The sequence below is a fragment of the Saccostrea cucullata genome, unplaced genomic scaffold, assembly GCF_032062105.1.
Source record: "Saccostrea cucullata isolate Sc308-1 unplaced genomic scaffold, CSIRO_AGI_Scuc_v1 ctg106, whole genome shotgun sequence".
Lineage (NCBI taxonomy): Eukaryota > Metazoa > Mollusca > Bivalvia > Ostreida > Ostreidae > Saccostrea > Saccostrea cuccullata.
This window is the reverse complement of record NW_026927985.1, coordinates 65,205-87,707: the sequence shown is the minus strand read 5'-3', so window position 1 is coordinate 87,707 and position 22,503 is coordinate 65,205. Positions and strand designations below refer to the sequence as shown.

The following is a 22,503-nucleotide window of genomic DNA, read 5'->3' as shown; positions in this document are numbered from 1 at the left end:
AGAAATAAGCACAGGGGCTTGTGTAGAGAAAATAAATCAGTTAAAAAAATTAGTGCCTCGGAGAAAATGTGTTTTTTCTCTCCGAGGTACTAATTTTCTTAACTGATTTATTTTCTCTACACAAGCCCCTGTGAACTACACAAGCCCCTGTGAAATAAGTTTGGCAAATAGTTAGAAATGTTATGTTTGAAAATGATATTTATGTCTTTGTCCAAATAACTTCATATATCTGCTTCTATAACAGGAAAGATTTTAACAAAATAAATTCGGTATATTACGGTCATCCCACTTCATTGGAAAAGTTTAGATTACGGTCATCTTAATGTTTTGTTACGGACATCATTCTCAAAAACTTTGAGGTCGAACTGCAGCTTTATTTCCTTAAGTTCAAGTAAGTTTTAATAATCAATAGCAAGTTTTCATTGGCTTACATTCATTTTTCAGCAGAGTTTACACATATATGCAACAAATGTTTTAAATCTTGAATGAAAAAATTCAACCGATCGGTTCAGCCGACATGTTTTGATGACAGACCGTAATATATATAACGGTCACCCGCTTTCCTACAGTGAATCAGAGAGAGGGAAATTACTCAATCATATAATAAACTAATTTATGTATCTTAGTTTAGTCTATTTGTGTGCTAAGTTATATTGAAATCAGACAAAAACTGTAGGAGGGGCAGCATTTTAAAGGAATTTCACAGAAATTTCTATTTTTAGTAACCACTGTTCGTCAAAATTAAAATTTTTTAAGCCAATGCAAAAAATTATGTATCTTAGTGTAGTCTATTTGTGTGCCAAATTATACTGAAATCAGACCAAAACTGTAGAAGGAGTAGCGTTTTCAAAAAAATTGTTTAGACAGATGGACAGCTAGATAGAGGATACCTTACTATCGCTTACACTTCTGGTGTCTGACCAGTAGAGCTAAAAACAGTTTTTGTGATAAAAAACATATTTTTTTGATACGCATTCTGCTAACTTAATTTTAACTTTTTGATTGTAAGGATCATCAAATTGAAAAAAAAAAAATGTTTCAATTAATGTATCAGGCACATTTGATATGGAAGTAGAAACATACCCAAACCATATGAGACAATACGCTGTGTTCATGTCTGAAGTGTGAGCATGATTAGTTATTAATTTGTTCTCTCTCAATTTGATGTTTACTGTATTTTATTACTTAAGTATGTAATAAACATAATAAAACATACCCTTTTTCCAGTACATCATATCCTGTATCAGCCCTCAACCAATATCAGCCTTCAAGCCTTCAGTCCTCTGGCTGACATTAGTGTCTTGGGCTGATACGTACATGATGTGATATGGAAAAGAGTATTATTGTGTTCTAAAAATCCATATCATGTGTCATATTTTTAAAACCTCCTGGCCTCATATCAGCCTTCATCCTATTGTGGGACTGCTTGGGCTGATATAACAAATGATAAGGATTTTAGTTTGCAATACTTTCCAAGTATTTGCTGAAGTTGATGTGTGTTGTATCTTATTACTAAGTATGTAAAAAACATAATATATATTGTATATACTAACAATTAAGTCAGTTGGCCCATAAGTTGGTTGTATTTTTTTAAGCTTACATTAGAAGAAATGACCCTCTAAAATACATTAAGTTTTTATGACCCACCTTTAAGTCGAACATTGACAAAGTTTTGGACCATAATTTAACTTAAAAAAAAAAAAAAAAAAAAAAAAGACCTACAGGCGAGTATATAGGGTACATAACCTTTTCCCAAACACAATTGGTGTCTTAGGCTGACACAAAGTGTGCAATTGAAAAGGACAAGTATTATTCTCTATTTATAAAACACATCCACTTAATACTCACAGATTTAGCAGGAAGGTCAACATTACTGCTACATTGCCAAATATTTCAACTCATTAACCCTACATTTTAAAAAAATTTTGGGTGATCATTCCCGCTACATTTTATCAATATAATTATTGCTGAAAACAACTCATTACTGCTACATATCAAATCAGCCAGCAATGGTATGGCATTCGACATAATTTTTATTCACTCACCATGTAGTGATTCGGAAGTACAATTTGATTCTTAATTAATTCCAATAAAAATGAATAAATATAAGTCTGTAGTCGAAATGTAATTATATAGCATCCTTGAACGTCATGGCTACTGCTGAGAAGTTTGTGATGAATCGAGGCAATGCAGGATTAGTTAACAATGGATATAAATTCTGCATAGAGAAAACTTTCATGGGAGATTTGAACATGACCATGCAGAAGGAAAACAGGTCTTTTGCATGTATATGTTGTACTTTAAATCAATCTGTACAATCATAAGTGGCTGGCTTAAAGAAGAGGGCTATGAAGCAGTAATGTATACTTTTAAATGTAGCCGATTTAGCAACTGAGAGACAAATATTTGACATCAAGACTTGTTGATATATAAGTTGAACACATACTTCTTTGTCAACATAGAATTTCCTTTATTCTTATTGATTGTGAAGTATGCATGCACAGTGTTTCATTTATCAAGAGCACCAAAATATGTTAATATCTTGGATTAGATTGAGGTTACCCTAAGTACTGTAGGAAACCCATTGATAAATAAAATATACAATCATACACTGTTGAAAAAGCACCAAGAGAACTGAAACAAATTTTTGTGATAAATCATACAACACAAATATTGTCAAACATTTCAATAAACTTCACAATACATATCCTTTCTTAAATATTCACAAATGGAACACAAAAAGACTGGAACAATATCAGTCAAAATTTAAAAAGTTTAAAGTTAACATCAATTTATTAGTGAATTGGCATCGAAGCTGCAATCAACTCAAAGTTATAGGTTTGGTGGTATTTAAAAATTAAAACCTACAAGTGAAGGGGAGAGAAATTTACCTAAGCTTTAGAAAGTTTATCTATAAATAATCATAAGCATCCGATATGAGAACTCTGCCAAATAAAATAAAATTGAATATCATATACATCACTGAAACATTAAGACAGTATGTACAAATAAAATAAAACTAGAACACTGAATGAATTGGAAACAAAAGGCCAGCGACTTATAACACTCACCTAGTCACACTGGTAATGCTCTCCTAGAGAATGAGAATTTTCCCTTTTTAAAATATTCCCTTAAGATTGCTTAAGGCAAAGACTTGACCACATCTGAATAAACATTAATGGGGATAGTGTAAATCAATATGACTAAATTGTGATCCCACTGATTTAAAAAAATGCAGCTTTTAAATTAAACATAAGAATTATCATCAAGGAATGACCTCCTTCCTGAGGCGTGCTTTCTGTAGTATCTGAGTCCGCTTCTTCCTCTCTACATTCTGGTTACTCACGGTCTGTTTGAGGGCTGGCAGGGTGACCGTTTCCCTGTTGATGTAAGCAACCTCTGGCCTACAGGAGTAGAAAAAGCATTAAGTAGAAACATTTTTAGTTAAAAAAGAGGACGTTCAGAAAGGGGGGTTGAACCCCTTCCCCAGATTTGTAGAATTATTAAATGTGCGTACTGAGGCAAACAATAAGCCCATGGGGCATATAGCTCACCTGAGTAACTTAAGCCATGCTATTCTTTACCAAATACCTCCCCCCCCCTACTTTATTGTTTTCGAAGTTATGATTAGCTTTTATAAAAAAGCTGAGAGTCAGCCACTGGAATACAAAAAGGTTCTATTTTGTTATGTTTAAATCATCAGTTGTAAGTCATTTAAAGTCATTGAAATCTAAATTCGCCTAATCGATTCTTTTAACATACATGTACATGTAATGTTGTACATATTAAATAATAAAGCATAGAATTAACTAAGCTACACTGCATCATGATCAGTATGATGACCTCCAATTTAATTTCTCTTTGGCACGGACATCAGGGAAAGTTTGTCTAAAAAATGAATAAAGCCACTTAGGTCCCAATCATTGTCTACATTTTCATTATTACTCTTAAAAATTCTAATAAATGATACAGATTATGATGCATAAAAAGAAGGTGGAATATAAGTTTGATATACAAAACTATTATTATTATTTTTTTTTAAATCCTGCAGGTTCAAGACAAAGCATGAATTTGGGGGGGGGGGGGGGTGCAAGCATATTTATAACAATTTCTAAGTTTTAGGCATCTAATTGAATGTTTATTAATAAACCCACTATATAATCTATATAGCCCCAGAATAGCACTAGAACCCCTGACCCTGGGCTCATCATAACTAAGTATGTAGTTAGTTTGTCCACACCCAAGAGCAGTGAAGAATTTTTTTTTAAAGAATCTATGTCTTTTCACTATATAACCAATATACCCCTGCCATAACACCAGAACCCCTGTTCCTGGAGCCATGAAATTCAAACTTTGGGAAGAGTCACTCATCATAACTATACATTAAGATTGTTTACTTAAAACTCAGGAGCAGAGAAGAAGATTTTCAAAGAAAGAAATAATGTTCTTTCAATATATAATATATATAGCCCCACCCTAAGCATTAGAACCCCTGATCTTGGGGCCATGAATCTCACAATTTGGGTAGAGGACTCAATGCTTATTACAATCAAATGCCAACAGATTGACTGCTTCATGTCCAGGAGTGAAGAAGAAGATTTTGGAATTTGCATTAATTTTAGTAGTTTTTGCCCTATCCCTCAGGCCCCAGGGGAGCAGGGAACATGAAATTCCTAATTTGTACTCCCCTTCCCCCATAGATGCTATATGCCAAAATTGGTTGAAATTGGTTCAGTGCTTCCAGAGAAGAAGATAAAAATGTCCACGGACATAGCAATAGGTCACCTGTGTGACTCAGGTAACCTAAAAATGAAGCCGCTCAACTTTGGAATGTTGTATATGACTAGATTTTCAAAACTTATTTTCTACATATATAATTCCTTTTATAACTTTAATATTCTATTGTGACAGCACTCTGTCCCAAAAGGATATGATTTATATATATTTTATCTTCAACCTACACTACGTCAGATAGCTTTTGTTCCAGTTTTATCTCTTCTGGCCCAGTGATCCTTGAGAAGACTATTTAAAAATTTAAACGTAAAAATTAAATCTATCATTTTCAAATCGAATTTTTCCCCATATATTTCAATGTGAAACTTAATCCCCTGTTGTGGCCTCGGCCAACCTAAAAGGGGGTGAGATGATTTCAACAAATTAGAATCAACTTTACCTTATGAAGCTTTCACAAAAATTTCATCAATTATCACCCATTAGTTCAATTTAATTAAAATTAGCTGTTAGTTCCGCTTGCATACTCGCTACACCAACATCTAACAACATCCCATAGAGGGTCACATCAGAGGTCAAATTCTATCAACCAATCAAATTTTCGCTGGCAAAATCATCGGATATTTGGTGACGTTATCGAACCGAATAAGTCTAGAGTTGTTCTGAATTTGACCTCTGACGTGACCCTCTATTGGATGTTGTTAGATGTTAGTGTAGCGAGTATGCGAGCGGATCTAACATTTGATTTTAATTAGATTGCCATTAGTTCTTAGTATCTTTTTTAATTCCAACTTATTTCAATTTAAAAATATGATCTCTTGTTGTTCCAACAAACCTAAAGGGACCATGATTTGAACAATTTAAAATTTACACTACCTTATGGGGCTGTCACACAAATTTCATCAATTCTGGCCTATTAATTCTTGATCATGAGGATTTCTTTTTAAATCCTATGTTTTTCAATGTGAAAGATCTTATCTTTTGTGGCCCCAGTCAACCCAAGGGGACAATGATTGGAACAATTTAAAATTTACACTACATCAGCAAGTTTTCACACATGTTTCCTCTCTTCTGGTCCATTAGTTCTTGAGAATTTGAAAAATTTATATATTTTCATATATATTTCAGTGTAAGACTTGGAGCTTATATTGTGGTCCAACTTAACCCTCAGAGGCCATGATTTGAATAATTTGGATTTACACTACATTATGATTGTGCTTTCACAGAAGTTTCAACTTTTCTGGCCCAGTGATTCTGAAAAGATTTTTAACAGCCCCATCATATTTTGGCCTTGATTTTCTTGATTATCCCCCCTTGGAATTATATTTATGTAATTGTATTATTTAATATCTCCTTTACCCAACTTAAAGGATGATTTGTGCCAATTTTGGTTAAAATTGGCCAAGAGGCTTTTGATAAGTCAAAAATGTGTAACAATTACAGAATCTGATGAAGGAATAGCTAGACACAGCTTCACAGGCAGATGGGTGGGTGCTAGACAACAAATGATCAGAAAAATTGGAGCTCCAGTGAATTAACAAAGATACACATTACTGCCCCAGTAATCACAGACAGAAAGATGGCCGAAGCAAAAACTTTCATGATCAGGAAAGATTACTTGCATGAGTCTTTGACTCACTGGGTTAGATTATAATATGAAATAGTTTACTGATAATTACAGTTTTCTGGAGGGGTTTTTCAGTGGTACTTTAGGCAGACTTTTATCCTGAGTAGATTTGGCATCATCCTCTGCAATATAAGCCTTGGCAAGAAGATAGGCATCAGGTGTCCATTTGTGAGAATACAGAACATCTCGTAAGTCAGACTTCAATCCATCAAGCTGAAAGAAGAATATTAAACAGTTCTGAATATTTCTCAACATTCTTATTCTGGGCCTAAAATCATAAACTCACTTACTGAGAACAGTCAAAAATTTATTTTACCGGTAATATCTAGAGTATCATTTATTTAAAAATATTTAAAACATGCTTTTTAGTATGATATACAAATATTTCAATGGTTATATCAATTCAAAATTTTGACTTAAATCATTTCCTGCAAATCACTTTTTACTTGTGAGATGTTTATTTTTGCTGATTTTGAGACAGTGTGCTTGCAGAAATATCACTCGCGCATAAATAACTTATTATAAGTATCTTAAAGATTACTGTAAATCACTTTTATTTTCGTGCAATTTTCGAGACAGTGTGCTTGCGAAAATTTAATTCTCGCATTTAATAGTATTCCTTAGGATTATATAGAGTAATAACCACAATTCGTGAAAATTTTGTCTTGCTTATCAAGAATCAATGCCTATCTTGCGAAAATAAGGTGTCACGAAAATTTAATGATCTACAGTATATACAGCAGTAACCACAATTTGTGAAATTTTGTTTTGTTTAGATAAGGAGTAAAAGTCTCTCTCATGAAAAAAGGCATCACAGAAAATTTAGTGATCTACAGTCAGCTTAATAAATAGGAATAAAAGTATAGACCCTGAAAAGGAATAGGAACCTTTTTCCTACAGAAGTGTAGTGCATGTACCTCATGAGCCTGATTTTCGTTGACCTTCTGAAGATGCTTTATTATGGCTTCACATTCAGCCAGGGTGGGAGGTCTGACTTGGTTACTGAATGGGTTCAGATTACCAGCAGCTATCTGCTCTGCTAAAGCTCCTCCCCCTTGAGAAACTTGCTGCTGCAACATCTCAATACGAGCTTGTCTGAAAAAGTTTAAAAAGAAACACAAAATAGAATACTGTAACTCAATCTCTCTGGTTCAATGGACTGTAAAAAAATAGTCTAAGGATGTATAAAGGAGTACAATGGATCAAAAGGGGGGGATCTAGATATTAGATCCAATCTCTTTGATTCTTTTAATATGTTATCAAGATGAAACATGGAGATAACGAACAGCATTCAAGACCAAAAGTCCATAAAACAATACAAAACAGGAGCAGAGCAAACTCGGACCTCGAAAACATCAGAGGTGGGTATCAGGTGCCATAGAGGAGTGAGCATCCCCTGCCGACCGGTCACACCCGCCATGTGCTCCTTGTCATAATCGGAAAATAATGGAAAATTCTGTCAATTTAGTGTATAAATAATGGACTAGCAGTTTGTATGAAAAATGTCAGTCAGCATTTGACTTAATATCATTTAAAGATAAGTTAGGAAATTCATGTTCCTTGAGTCAGGGTTTCTTGTACCATGGCAGGGCTCTATTGATAAGATAGGAAAATTTTAATTTTTACTCTATGAGAATTTTTTTTCCCATTAAATGATTTATCTATGATAATTGATTAATAACTTTAAATAATGTAATGAATTCTAGTTTTTTGTTTATTAGACAAAGGTTTTTTGTTACTGATGGATAAGTAGACTTGTAATGAATAATAAATAAATATTGAACAAAACTTATTGAGAGATATGTTCCATATATATATATATCTAAAAAAAATATGCAGAAGCAATATAGTGTACTTATGATTGGTGTAAAAGAGTTTACGGTGGTTAGCTCTGGCAATACAGTAAAACTCGTTTAGTATGAACACAGATATTGCGAATTCACAGATATAGCGAAGTTATCTTTTATCCCCCATTATATAAATTTAATGAATTCTTTATATGGATATGACAGATGAAGGACATAGTGAAGTAATTTCATAGGTCTCTGTGACTTCGTTATAACCGAGTTTTACTGTATATAAAGGCAAGTAAATAAATCTACTTTCAAGCTTTGCAGATAGAGACAATTAAGTGTTTTTTGAATATTTATGCTCCATTGCTTTTGTTTGTGTCCGACATACTGTAAATCACTTTTTATTCGCCAGAACTTTATTTTTGCGTAATTATGCGGGACGGTATGCTCGCGAAAATTTCATTCTCGTGTATAATAGAATTCCTTAAGTTTATATAGAGCAATCACCACAATTCGTAAAAAATTTGTTTCGCTAATAAAGAGTCAAAGACTATCTTGCGAAAGTAAGGTATCGCGAAAATTAAGTGATCTACAGTACTTCCCTCTATTAATTTAGTTTGTTTTTATTATATGTATTTATCAAATTGTCTTTCTGTGGATCCTTTACAGGGCTGTATCATAAGCAGGTGACTGTTAAGGCCCTTGAGCCTCTTCTTTTACATGGTCTATTCTCTGAAATTGAGAGGAAATTTACAATAGCCACCAGAAATTAATTCCGTTTCTTAATACATGTCATTACATTAACAAATCTTTAAAACTGACTGTTTTTTCTTGACGTCTTCAGCTTGTTCCAGAAGCTGAGACATGTAGTTGTTGCGATTTCTGGCATCCCTAAGTGCATGCTTCAACTCCTTGATTTCCTCTTCCAAGAATATCACTTTTAACTCATCAACCCTGTCCTCTGTTAAAAAAATGAAATAGAAACTGATGAAAGAATATTTATACAAGCATGTAAGCCATTTTATGCTGCAAATGATGATTTTAATGCAATATTATATGTAATATTCATTAGTCAAATTGTACTTCTTTCCTCTTTAAATTTATTTATATAAGACAGAAATTTAATTGTTATTACTGGAGATGTACAATTATATATACAAAGGTATAATTACACTCCTAAATATGGCATTTTGTTATATTTTTTGTAAAAAGAAAGCAAGTTTATTTGAAAAAATTGAAATATATATAATAACATTTCCCTGCCATTATTATCAAGCACTAATTTGTGAAATAAATGTGTGCTATAATTGTAAAATATACATTTTTCAATCTTTTCTCTTTGAGGATTTAATGTACATTTTCAAAAATTCAATATTAATTCTGTTGAAGTGATGCCTAACAGATTCAACTTTATAAATTCAGGCATTCAGAGGGGACTTGAAATTCATATAACAAATACAAGTCTACTGTGATTAAGTTTTTAATTGTGAATACTTTAATTTTTTATTACTTTTATGAAGCTTTTTGATCAAGAAAAATAATTCTTGCAATTTACTGTAAATTATTTGTTTTATTAAGATAATACACTTCAATGACTAAAATTTGTAAATAAGTTGTTTTTTCTCCGTAATGAATGCCAAAATTATTGTAAACCATTTTTTTCCAGTGTGCAGGAAATATCAACAAGATCTGCAAGCATCTAATTTCAAAAAGCTGTCGGACAGAGGTGGGCGGCAAGTTGTGTTGCGAGCTTTTTCAGAATAAATAAAAAGTTACTTTTTATTCTCAAAATATGTCTGCACTGACATTAAAATTTAATAAATAACAAAAAAAAAAAAAAAATAATAAAAAGATTTTGCATGCAGTTAGATTTAACAAATACATTCATGTAGTACATATACTGCACCATTTTGAGTGTTTTTCCCTTTCCTGAATACTAAGCTAGCCTAAGACCCCAAAGCTATCAAATCCTGGATTAAATGATTTTAAAAAATTAAGCAATTCACAATCAATAGATGCCAAAACTGCATGTATGAAAAAAAAAATAAATATAGGGGTAAAAGACATAAAACAAAGAATTTTTTTTTTTACTCTTGACCCTATTGAAATTTTGTAATGTCACATCAATGATCAAGACAATACTAATTAATGTCTGTTGAAATTTAAATCAACTGACGGACCTTAAGTACCATTAATATTTAAAAATGGAAAAAAAAATGTAAAGTTTCAGTTATAGCAAAAATAATAAATTCCTTATTAATTGTTGACACAGGCATTTGTTGCACAAAATATTGTTTAAAAAATATTGTGTAAACTATGATGATTGGTTTACAGTAATATCTTGCAAAAATTTTGTGATTTACACAGATAATAAGTAAAAAGAGATTTCAATTCCACTATAAACAATATATTACTGTAACAGTGTATTTTCAAGTAAATATGTTACAGTCATAGCAAATTACACTTTACTAGTTGTTATCTTGATTTAAAGTTATATTAATAGGTTATGATTATATATGCATGTATATAAAATTATATATAATAGGGATGGCAATCCAACTACATGTAATTAACAGGTTAATCATATCTAAATACACATATTCTCGATTATTTTTTTCAAAGTACATGCAACACTTTCCGTATGATAAAACAGAAAGACTAAAAATGATGATAGAAATTAACAAGAGGCCCAGGGGCCACATTGCTCACCTGAGCTAGGAAAAAGCACAAATCAGATCCGAACTGAAAAGTTTACTGAGGGGTGGGGGGGGGGGGGGTGGGGGCTTGAATTCTAATACTACTTGAGAATGCCTCCATATCAATACTGCATATACCAGTAACTTCTTGAGAAAATTCTGGAGAAAAGATTTTTAAAGATTTTTTTTAACATTTTGTTTGTATATATTACTTTGCAATAATTTGAATTTGACTCCCCACTTTTCCCTCCCTACCCCCATTGTAGCCCCACCCTATTCCTGGAGGTTATGATTTGAACAAACTAGTATCTACACTACCTGAGGATGCTTCTATATTAATATCACTAATCATGGCTTTGCAGTGCTTGAGAAGAAAATTTTTAAAGATTTCCCTATATATTCCTTTGTAAAACTTGGATCAGTCATTGTGGCCCCATCCTACCCCCTGGGGTCATGATTTGAACAAACTTGAATGTACACTACCTGAGGATGATTCAACATGAGTTTCATCTTTCCTGTCCCAATGGTTCTTGAGAAGAAGATTTTTAAAAGATTTTTCCTATTTATTCCTATGTAAAACTTGGATCAGCCATTGTGGCCCCATCCTAACCCCGGGGGTCATGAATTGAACAGTTATAATAAATACTTTGCAAACTGATCAATTACCCCATGGTCTCAATCCAGAGATCGAGCCACAATTATCTCCAAATCTTTAAAAGAAAATCATGTTCAATTTTATTTTTCTGACTTTACAAATTTTCTAACCGATTGCCATCGTTTGGACTGAGTAATCAGTTCACCAATAACAAATTGCCATCCCTAATATATATTGTTACTATATTTGGATGTATGATCTTCAGTAGTTTATAACTATATATTTTGATTAATAAAAGTTAATTAGACAGATTAAAGTGCAGGTCAATGACCAGAAATTTGCTACAAAATCTCCAAGATATAGCCTACTGTGGGTCACTTGTTGCTACTTCTGACTTCTTCTTTGTTTTATTTTTAAATATAAAAGAAACTTAATCAAGAAAATATAACATTCTGATTTCTGAACATAGTTTGCTAATATGAATAAAAAAGGTTGTACTTTGCTATCCTCAATAATAAATTAATATGATATATGTGATGTGTCCCTGTCATGGTATACCAGTACATAGTAAGATTATATGTGCATGCAAATAATTATTACTATTCCTTTTGAAATAAATGCCAAGTTAACTAAAATACAAAAATCGATTTTAGCTTATAATTAGCTTTGGTTTGAATTTCAAAAATATAAAAATAATACAATATTCTCTATAAAGCACATGTTTTGAGCCTAGTTCTATATTATTATACATTGTCCAATCCATATATATAAATAACATACATAATGTGAAGCTGTTTTCTAGGACTACAATGCCATGAAGGGGAAAGAAACTACAATGGCAGAATGTATATATTTCTACAAGAGTGCCTTACCCCTTGATCGACCTGCTGAGCTAGTGTATTCAAGGGTTTGAGAAAACAAAGAAGTGGAAGAATATTCTGAAACATAAATGTTTAGTCTTTTTTAGTTTTATTAGTTGGTGAAAGTTTCTACTCATGAATTGGAGGCAGTAAGCATCAAAACAAAAAGAATGATTGGCTTTTCAATTTTTATGTTTCTAAATGAAGCTTTTTTTTTCAATATGTTTAACTACTGTAAATCACTTTTTTATTCACAAGAACTAAATTTTCGCTTAATTAGGCAAGTCTGTATGCTTGTGAAAATTACATTCTCGCAAAAATACATATTAGCAAGGATATATATACAACAAAAACCATAACTCGCAAAAATTTTATCTCGCTTATAAATACCTTATGACTCGCTCGTGAAAATAAAGTGTCGCGAAAATATAGTGACTTACAGTATGTTTCTTATATAATAGGTCTTCTACCATAGCAGAAGACCTTAATTCCTGTTATTCATAGTCATTTCCCCATTATCTTTTGTCTTCTATCATCATGGATATCAAACCTAATTTTTTCTCAAGATGAATCCCTATCATTATCATAATAAATATTATTCATGCTGTAGATCACAACAAGATTTCTTTAAGTTAAAATATGACATTAGTTATAATGAGAATAACAAAATAACCGCCCCCTTTTCGCAATTTTCTAAGGGCCCTGGGGTGGTTAATAGGGATTATATGGTAATTGAAGTGCACCAAAAAATTTAACCTGGTCACTCATCTGAAAAAAAAACATCCAAAGCAAGTCCAATGGCATGTATATTCTTAAATGTATCATCTACAGGTATGCAAGTTTGGTCAACATAGAGCTTATGGTTACCTAGGAAATGAACTTTAAGCCTGGTCACTCATCTGGAAAGTGTAGGAGAGATCCAGCAACTGAAGCGACTCTGGTAGTGTGCATGCTTAGATGTATTATCCAAGTTTGGTTAGCATAGGGCTTTTATAACTATTTTTAAAATCTTTTATATTTACATATGCTACACTGAACTTCGTTGAGGTGAGCTAAACACTGACGCCCATGGTTTCACGTAAGTATCCCTTAACTTCTTTGAGGTGAGCTAAAAATCACTTTTAGTTGCATTTTACTTATTTTCACTTCCATATACTATGTTTTCTCCAAATCTAAATTGGCTGAAGAAAAAAATCATTTATTTCTAAGGGATTATAGAGCATTTTTCTAAATTATCTCCCCTTGAAAGAGGACAAGGCCCTTTATTTTTAATATATTCGATCAGTGCATACTATTAGTTCAAGATATATTACTGTAGTCAGCGGCGACTCACACAAATTGTTCCGACGAAAATAGTTCCATCATTAATAAGTAGATACAACATAATTGTTCACGATAAGAATAATGTTATGTATGTCATTGGTTAAAGAAACCAAAATTAATGTTAATTTTTCCTCCAAAGATCACTTTCCCCCCTAAATGCAAATAAAAAATGTGAATATTCCTACGCTCGCTCCCTCCTCAGCTTTTTTTTAACATGTTTGATAACAGAGAATATCTAGGTCATTCTTCGGTTGATATTTTTTCACTGATGAATTGATTATACTATATCAACAACTATAGTAAAATCATGTTAATTGTTCGTTAATTATCATATAGCTTTCTCTAAGAGAAAAAAATAATCATTCTGTGTGTGTAGTATATTAAATGACGGAATTTTCAATCCCTGAGCAGACTCCTGCACGTGTGTAGACAAACTACACATCGGGAGAGTACCTGAAAATTGTGTAACAAAACCCGAACTGGCCGGGGATTTCTAAACGGACAATCGTTTAATTTTTATGAATCAGAATTTGTATTCATGTGATCTAATTATGAAAAAAAGTTCTGTCTGCCATCGTAACTTCTCTGTTCGCGGGAGTCCGTTTGACAACTCCATCGCACGTGTGTATAGACCAAGGCTAACTGTCTTGCAGACATAGGTATGTTTACTGTTTGTTAGCATGGTTAGGAGACGGGTGACCGTAATGCTACGGACTCATGAAATTTACACAAGTTCTATAACTAGACAGTGCAGTTTTATTTTTATAAACGTCATTAAAAACTGTTAAACATATTAAATCTAAAAGTCGAATATCTTTGGATATGGGGTAACCCATATCTATTCTTGTAATAAACTTGAATTTGAAGGATGCTTTGTGGCAAGTTTGGTTGAAATTGAGCCAGTGGTTCTGGTGAAGAAGTCAAAAATGCAAAAAGTTTACGGATGGTGGATGGATGGACAGTTAAACTACCAACAAAATGTGATCATGCAGAAAAGCTATTTTGAGCACTTAGCTCAGGTGAGCTAAAACTGCACAAAACAAATACATGTATCATGAATGCTTTCACATTTGGCACCAGCTCTTTGTGTCATTTGTTTCTGTATAAAATATTTTTCTTAAATCTTAAACCCTTTTATCTACAAGTTTAAAATTTGAACTTAATCTAAAATTAATTTTTTTCCACGATTGCTTTTTTGTAAAGCTTGGTTAAAGTGGTCTAGTTCTGGAGAAAGTGAATAGAATGAAAACTTTACAAATATTCAATCTAAAAATTGGCACTTGATGTTGTAATAAAAAGAATATATATATTTCAAAAGTGTACATGTACAATTCAGAATACTTCTAAAAGCAAACTGCCTCCATTCTTCATACTTCTTGTTTATATAAACTGAATGAATTAAAATCAACACCAAAATATTCTTCAGATTAAATATGTTAAAGTATGGTATCGGTGTAATCTTCAAAGGAAAAAAACATTTATAGGTGAAAAATATGTTAAACTATTAATCAAATCAATATTAACGTATAATAATACATTTCATTACGATCAGGAACAGCGTAACATAGTAACAATGTCTATATTATGATATTGTAGGTAAACTATAAAGGACTATCTAGTTTTGGTTTTAAATTATTTTGAAGCCAAAACTCTGTAGTCTTTGACAGATTACCTATGGCTTTCCTGTACTTCAGTTAAGCTTTAGGCATCAACAGTATAGCAAGTTGCTTTTTCATACCATTTACTAAAGGCAATTTTTTTCAAAACTAGTTACAGAATATTTAATATTTTCACAACTATCTCATAATTTGTTACAAATGCTTCATTGTTTTATTGTCTTAATAAGAATGGAAGGGGAGAAAAATCATTCAGAGACACAACATTTACAAAATAAAATCAAAAGAGAGTATGATGAATTTATATGAGATAAAAGTTGATAATTTTTTTACAAACTGATAACTACCTTTGTCTAAGCCTTGGGATGTCAGTTCATTGTGTGTGGACCTGTCTTTTGCACTGTGCTGACTGCTGGCACTCCTTTTCTCAGGCTGCTGCTGTTGTTGACCTTTCTGACTCATAATTATTTTAAACTGAAGATCTGTAATGTTTACATTTAGATAAATTTCAAAATCAATTTAAACTTAAATTTGGCTGTGTATCAATTAAAGTAAAAATAAGAAAAATCTGGGCGGGTATTTGCTTGTACTTTCATACCGTGAATACATATACATGTAAAGCAATATTGTACATTGTGCAAATTGTGATATCTATTGCAATATTTTTAATAAATTGTTGAAATGATCTTTCATTATCTTAACCTCCATTTATAACGAAAGTGTAATATAACTACTATAAATAGTACGAAGTAGTAATAAAAAAATTCTTGTTGATATCACTGCAGCTTTGTAATAAAATGTGACTTGATACAACAGTTTTCTATAAAGTGTTTGGGACCATTATTTCAGGTCTTCCAACAATCTATTGGAATTCCCATGGGTACCAATTGTGCCCTGTTATTAGCAGACCTATTTTTGTATTCATATGAAGCAGAATTTGTGCAAAATCTTATGTGTGAATTTTAAGAAGAAAACTCTTGCTGTGGCCTTCAACTTGACATTTAGAATATCGACGACGTATTGTCAATTAACAATTGTAATTTCCATTCCTATGTCGATACGATATATCCTGGTGAGCTTGAGATAAAAGATACCACAGAGTCTGAAACATCTGTTTTTTCATGTTTGAATATTTTACTTGAAAAAGATGTTAGTGGTAATCTAACAACCAAGCTCTATGACAAACGTGATGACTTTAACTTTTCCTTACTTATGCAGCAATATACCTTCATCACCTGCATATGGAGTTTATGTATTTCAGTTGATTCGATATGCAAGAGCATGCTCTATGTATGAACAATTTCCAAAACAAGGTAAATTATTCACAAACAAGTTGAAACAAGAATATAAGCAGTCTCGTTTAAAGTCATCATTTTCTAAGTTCTATGGTTGATACAATGACCTTGTCAGCAAATACAAGTTATCATTGAGTCCAATGCTGACTGACATTTTTCATACGAATTTTTAGTTCATTATTTACACACTGAATTGACAACGGATTTTTCTGATATTTCTCAATCAATACGGCGGGTGTGACCTGTCAGCAGGGGATGCTCACTCCTTCATGGCACCTGATCCCACCTCTGATGTTTTAGAGGTCTGTGTTTGCTCCCCTTCTTTTTTGTATTGTTTTATGGACATTAGAGGTTGAATACTGTTCGTTATCTCCATTTATTACATACTTAGTAATAAATACAGGATTTTTGCATATGCGACATGCCTGATGTCACAATAGCCGTATCAGACCTGCAGGGCTGATATGGAGGGCTGATACATATATATTATTATAACAGTAACTTGATCCAAAGGGTCGTATCACGTCGAGTTGACAGGCGCGGATCATCAGATCTAACGAGAAGCGAAGCGTCGAGTTTGATCTGATGATCCGCGCCTGTCAACGAGACGTGATACGGCTCTTCGGATCAAGTTACTGTTATAATGATAAATTTATTATATACTCCCTTATAACTAGCTAAATATAGCAGAATAAAACTTTAGAGATCAATTGTATAATATTTATCCATAAAACAAAGCATAATAACAAGGGACTTTTTAACGCGCAAGAAAAATAACGTCATGTTTTTGCGTACTACGTCATCAGTTTCAGAGAGTGGTGATATTGATTCAGAAAACCACAGTGTGGTGATCCGGAAAATCGGATCAAATTCTGTAAAATTAACAGTAACGAAAACAAGGAAATTGATGGGTATATAATAAAGATCAATATCACACCCCTAGAAATTTAAACCTCAAAAAAACAGTACTTGTGATCATACACATATTTTGGGGATGTAAGGATTATCTAATTGCAAACCATAGATTATTTTCAAATTACGGATCGGGCACATTTGAAATAGAAGTACATGTAGAAACAAACCCAAACCGTATGAGACAATAGACCGTGTACATGTAAGAAGTTTGTGCAAGATTTTTTTACTTATTTTCTTCTGAACTTAATGTGTACTGTATTTTATTACGAAGTAGGTAATAAACATAATAAAACATACCCTTTTCCACATCACATCCTGTATCAGCCCTTGACCAATATCAGTCCTCTGGCCTTTGGCCCTCTGGCTGATATTGGTGTCTTGGGCTGATACAGGATGTGATATGGAAAAGGATATGTATTATTCTCTATATATTTCAATCGAAAAAATCTAAAACAACTGTTTCCAGTCTCTTGTCAACAGATCACCACAGTGTAAACATCCTGTGTACAACTTCAACTTTTGCTGAATACATAATAAATCTTAATATTTAAGTGAGTGAGCAACAAAAATTTGGCAGTGTAAATCAAAGGTTTTTACAATGCATGGATTTGTAGCTCTCTGTGTTGTCTGTCCGAATTTTTTCAAGCAGAGAGCTACATTTCTGCAGTCGATTTCAGAGAAGAAGCTGAAAATATTTACCGTAAAACTTAATGCACGATGCACAATGGACAACGGACAAAAACAGATAGCAATAGGTTACCTGAGTGACTCGGGTGACCTAATAAAATCCTAATATATTATTAGTAAGTGACAGCTTTCTAAATTAATATCTAGCAGTTACCTTTGTTGTCCTTTTTGAGTGCTTCAATTTCTGCATGGAGGGACTGTAACACCTCCTGATGCTGTTGTTTTAAAAACATCATATTCCTCTCCATGTGTTGGATCCTCTGTTTTGGATCCATTTCTTGAAGATCCACTTCTTTATTATCATCCCCTTCCTCCTTCTTTGACATATCAGGATAAATATGGACTTTGTCTCTAACAAATGGCTTGGGGTAGCGTCCCCTGTCTAGGGTGTTGATGCGTGACCACTGAGGTAAAGTGCTAAGGGGAGGCAAATGGTTCATGGAAGTGAGATCAGATATCTTTTCCTGGACAACTCCCTGTTTTATCATGCTGCATTCATTTTCAATCCATCCTGATCCATCAATCCACTCTAATATTAAAAGTTATTTTTCTCCAAAAGCACTTCGAGACTAGAAATAGAATGAGCAAATAATATTTTAGAGTAATACGTACACTTTAGGTAGAAGAAAGGCAAGCTATAATAATGGTAGATATATTGGATTTGCATTGTATCTCTTAATAATGATTTTTACTTCAATGTGTTAATTGTATAGGGATGGTAATTGAAAACATAATTGCCATACAGTTAACCGCATGATTTTTCTGACCAATTAAACAGTTAATCATATCAGAAATTCTCAAAATACCCGGTATTTCATCAATTGTTAACTCTACTCAAATAAACAAGGCTATACATACAATACATTTATAGAAATATTATGATTATATTTGAACAGAACAATCCTGATATTTATTTCTGAAACAATTTTAACCCTTGTTTAAAAAAAACAGAAAAGAAAAGAAAGTTTTTTTTAATTCTGAAAGAGACCTGAAATCTCTGATACATTTACATGTAAAATACCAGAAGAGATGTCACACATTAGCTCATTCCTCATTCAGCATTGTCACATTATTACAAACGAAATCTGAATTATGGCTTATTTTACAATGTTTGTTTAATTATACATCACCAACTGGACACAACCTTACAGAAAGCAAACCCAAAGCGCAACCCGGGTTTGCTCTCTGCTAGGGCTGCATGACTCTAGGAAACCTTGAGCACAACCCAACTGCACCAGTAGCGGTTCCAAAGTGGACCCAGAGCAAATGCCAAAAGTGAAACCCAAATTCAGTTGCTATCCCAGAAAGCAAACGCATGTTTGGTGTAGCATAAAAGAGCTGTCAATTGGGATTATCTACTAACCAATCAGTGCATCGAGAAATTAACATGTTAAACAGATGTGTCAGTCAGGATAATTAATAAAATTAAATGCATAGACAAATCAGCACATTGACCAATCAACATGCCAGTTTGTTATTGGATGTCAAAAGATTAAATTCTGACATCGGACTAAAACCACAAGTAAAATCTGTTGAATTAATTATTTTAGGTACATATTCACTACATTTATACTTGAAAGGTATTTTTTCAAGTGTGCTGAAATTGATGTGGAACCGCACGGTATCTGCACAGGAGGTTAATTGGAAAAAATAGGTCAAAAATACAATAAAGTCAAAAAAGCTATGATATGTGACGATAAAAAAGGCAGAGTTAATTAAACAACTAAAATAAAATGACTAAACGAGGCCAAGTCTAATTCGAGTGTGCATGACTTTGCGCAGCTTTTTAATTTCATGCAGTCATACGTGCAACAGTACACCTTTCCCAAATATTGTGATTTTAATATTATTATTATAAAAAAAAAAATTAACATTATCTGTAACACCTACTAGTCAGAAAATGAGATTTACAACAATTATTAGGAAAAGGTGCTGAAATGGCTCTAACAACGTCAGTTTTCCGATTTTGTAAGCCTTATTGCACGACGCTGAAGAGTGACACATGACTCGCTTATATGTTTGTAGACATCCATGGATAATATATTAAAAACTGATGACAGAACATAAAATGAAACATACTAGCAATCTAAATATTGATATTTTTTACCAAAAAAAATTATCTGCGTCGATAATTCATCTGCACCTACATGTATTTATACCACAATATGGCAGTTTTAGAGGTATTTGGCATCAAAAAAATAAAATTTGTAATTAAGACAGAGGCCAACCTAGATGGTCAACTTTTTTGAAATTTCACAATTTAGTGACGTTTAACAATAACTTTCATATACTCGACTGAAGAAGAAATCTCTAGTTAGGGCAGAAATACAAGAAATATAGAAAAAATGTAATAATTAAGCTTTTTCCAACAAATTCCCACAGGGTCCAATAATAAAATTTGACAAATTTTGAGATAGTGCCCTAAAAAATTGGGGTGGTAAACATTTGATTTTTTAATCTTAAAACAATAAATATAACAGTAAAAGTTAATTAACGAAAAATTATCAAAATCCCTAGGGTAGAAATAATTAGACTCGGTCGTGTTAAACTTAATTGAAGCGAACGGCAGAGTGGCCTAAGAGAATTAAGTTCTTGCTATAGTTGGCCGAAGTTGGGGATTAATTTCGATTCCAGACATGAACGTGGATGGATGAATAAATATGTTTTATAGTGTGACTATTGGGGCAAGTGCAGTTATTTAACTATCAAAAACCTATACATAGCTTTTAGTTGCACTGCCTATTCTCAGTTTATAAAAAAAAATGAGAAGAAAACAAACAATAAAAAGAAATCACTTCCCATGCATCAGGATCGAGATTCTGAAATTCTCAATGGTTTACGACAAAATCGGAAATTAATGAGCCATTCAAGTGATGAAAGTGAAGTCCTGTTGCGTTAAGACGAAAAGGATAGTTTTGTGGCATGGAGATTGCATTTAATCATTGTTTGTTATTTTTTTTCAAGTAAGTTGTTACTATGTTTAAGCCACCATGTTGCTATGCACTGCAAAGGATTATTGGGAGTTTGGATATTTTTTACGTGGGACGATAAAAATTTCTTGGAGCAATGTGCAGATTTTAACCCAAATTTCCTCCATTCGTGCATGTTGTCTATGGAGCTTGCAGCCGTCTTGCTGCACTCGCTATGTAGGATTGTCTCGAGATTTGGTGGAGGCATCATACCAAATATCTAGCCGAGCCAAACCTCGATCCATTCAGATTACAAAGACCCTTACATGATGCATATCTTTGTTTTGTCATTTATTTTGCTCTGAAATTTGAAAAAAAAATTCACTTACTAGGTAGAACTATGCACTTACCTTCCAAATTAACTCTATTTCCCTCTTAGTCACAAATGATCTACATTTTATACAGTCTCATCGATCATCCCTTTAATTCTTCATTCAGTGATATTTCTATGTAAATAAATCATAATGTATCACACATCTTTTGCTGCATTGTTAAAACATACGTGCAAATTAGTTTTAAGACGTCATAGCTATTTGCGATAATTATGCATACCATATAGTCCGCGTTTCCTCTTACCTTGCGATTATAAAACACTTTAATTAATAGATTTTAGAGATACTCAAATACTGTGGATTAAATAAGTGCTTACAAAAACTTCATTAACATTTTTACATAATTGCTGATTTTCATTCTTAGAATGTATTGAACAAAGACCTGCATATCTGTTATAGTACCTTACACGTTTCGTCTATTCGTTGCTACAGCAAATATGAAATCGGCAGCCGGTAAAACTAGTCCATCCGACTTCCGGTTCCTGGCTCTCCCAAACAAACGTGGACCAAAACAATGGTTCTAATATGATTTTCAGATTAAGCATGTCTTCAGACTTTATAAAAATGCAACAAATAATTTTTAAAAGGTATTTGAAAGCTGTGTATGCAAACTATTCATTTTCTCTCAGACGAATCTAGAGCACGAACCGTCAACGGTGGCGCTTGGTTTCATGATGGTGTATATTTTGTTTATTTTTAGGTGTTTCTGAATACCCTCATCAAAATAAAAAAAGATCGCTGGAACAAGCACTCATATTATTGTTTATCCAACTATCAGAAAAACAACGACGGAAAGAGATTGAATCCTCGGATGACTCCGCTACGCTTAGTCTCCAACCAGACACTCGGCTGTCTCCGTAAACTCCGACCAGCAGAGTCTCTGCTGTTTCCGGAGACAGCCGAACTGAACCAGGCTACTGTGCGAAGTAAGAGCCATCCGAGGGACTCCGAATGAGAGTGTGGGAAACGCTACAAACTTCCGCCAGAGTTCGTTTGTACCAAACCGTGCGGAGACGCAGAGGACTATGGGTAGTATGTGGCCTGCCTGTCTGATATCCGATATA

At 32.9% G+C, this 22,503-nt stretch overlaps 1 protein-coding gene across 2 annotated transcripts; it reads right to left on the bottom strand.

Moving 5' to 3' along the window:
- Positions 1-2,446: 2,446 nt before the first annotated feature.
- LOC134276083 (coiled-coil domain-containing protein 74B-like) lies at positions 2,447-21,553 on the bottom strand. 2 transcript variants are annotated; one of them, XM_062758365.1, is made up of 8 exons: positions 21,458-21,553; positions 18,293-18,707; positions 15,589-15,723; positions 12,315-12,380; positions 8,974-9,112; positions 7,276-7,453; positions 6,411-6,571; positions 2,447-3,404 (listed from the first exon to the last, which is right to left on the bottom strand). In XM_062758365.1, exons 2-8 carry the CDS (start codon positions 18,624-18,626, stop codon positions 3,266-3,268), a joined length of 1,152 nt encoding a protein of 383 aa, XP_062614349.1. In that variant the 5' UTR covers positions 18,627-18,707; positions 21,458-21,553; the 3' UTR covers positions 2,447-3,265. The 2 variants fall into 2 exon arrangements, with proteins under 2 accessions (XP_062614349.1, XP_062614350.1); XM_062758366.1 differs by lacking the exon at positions 12,315-12,380.
- Between the last annotated feature and the right edge of the window lie 950 nt (positions 21,554-22,503).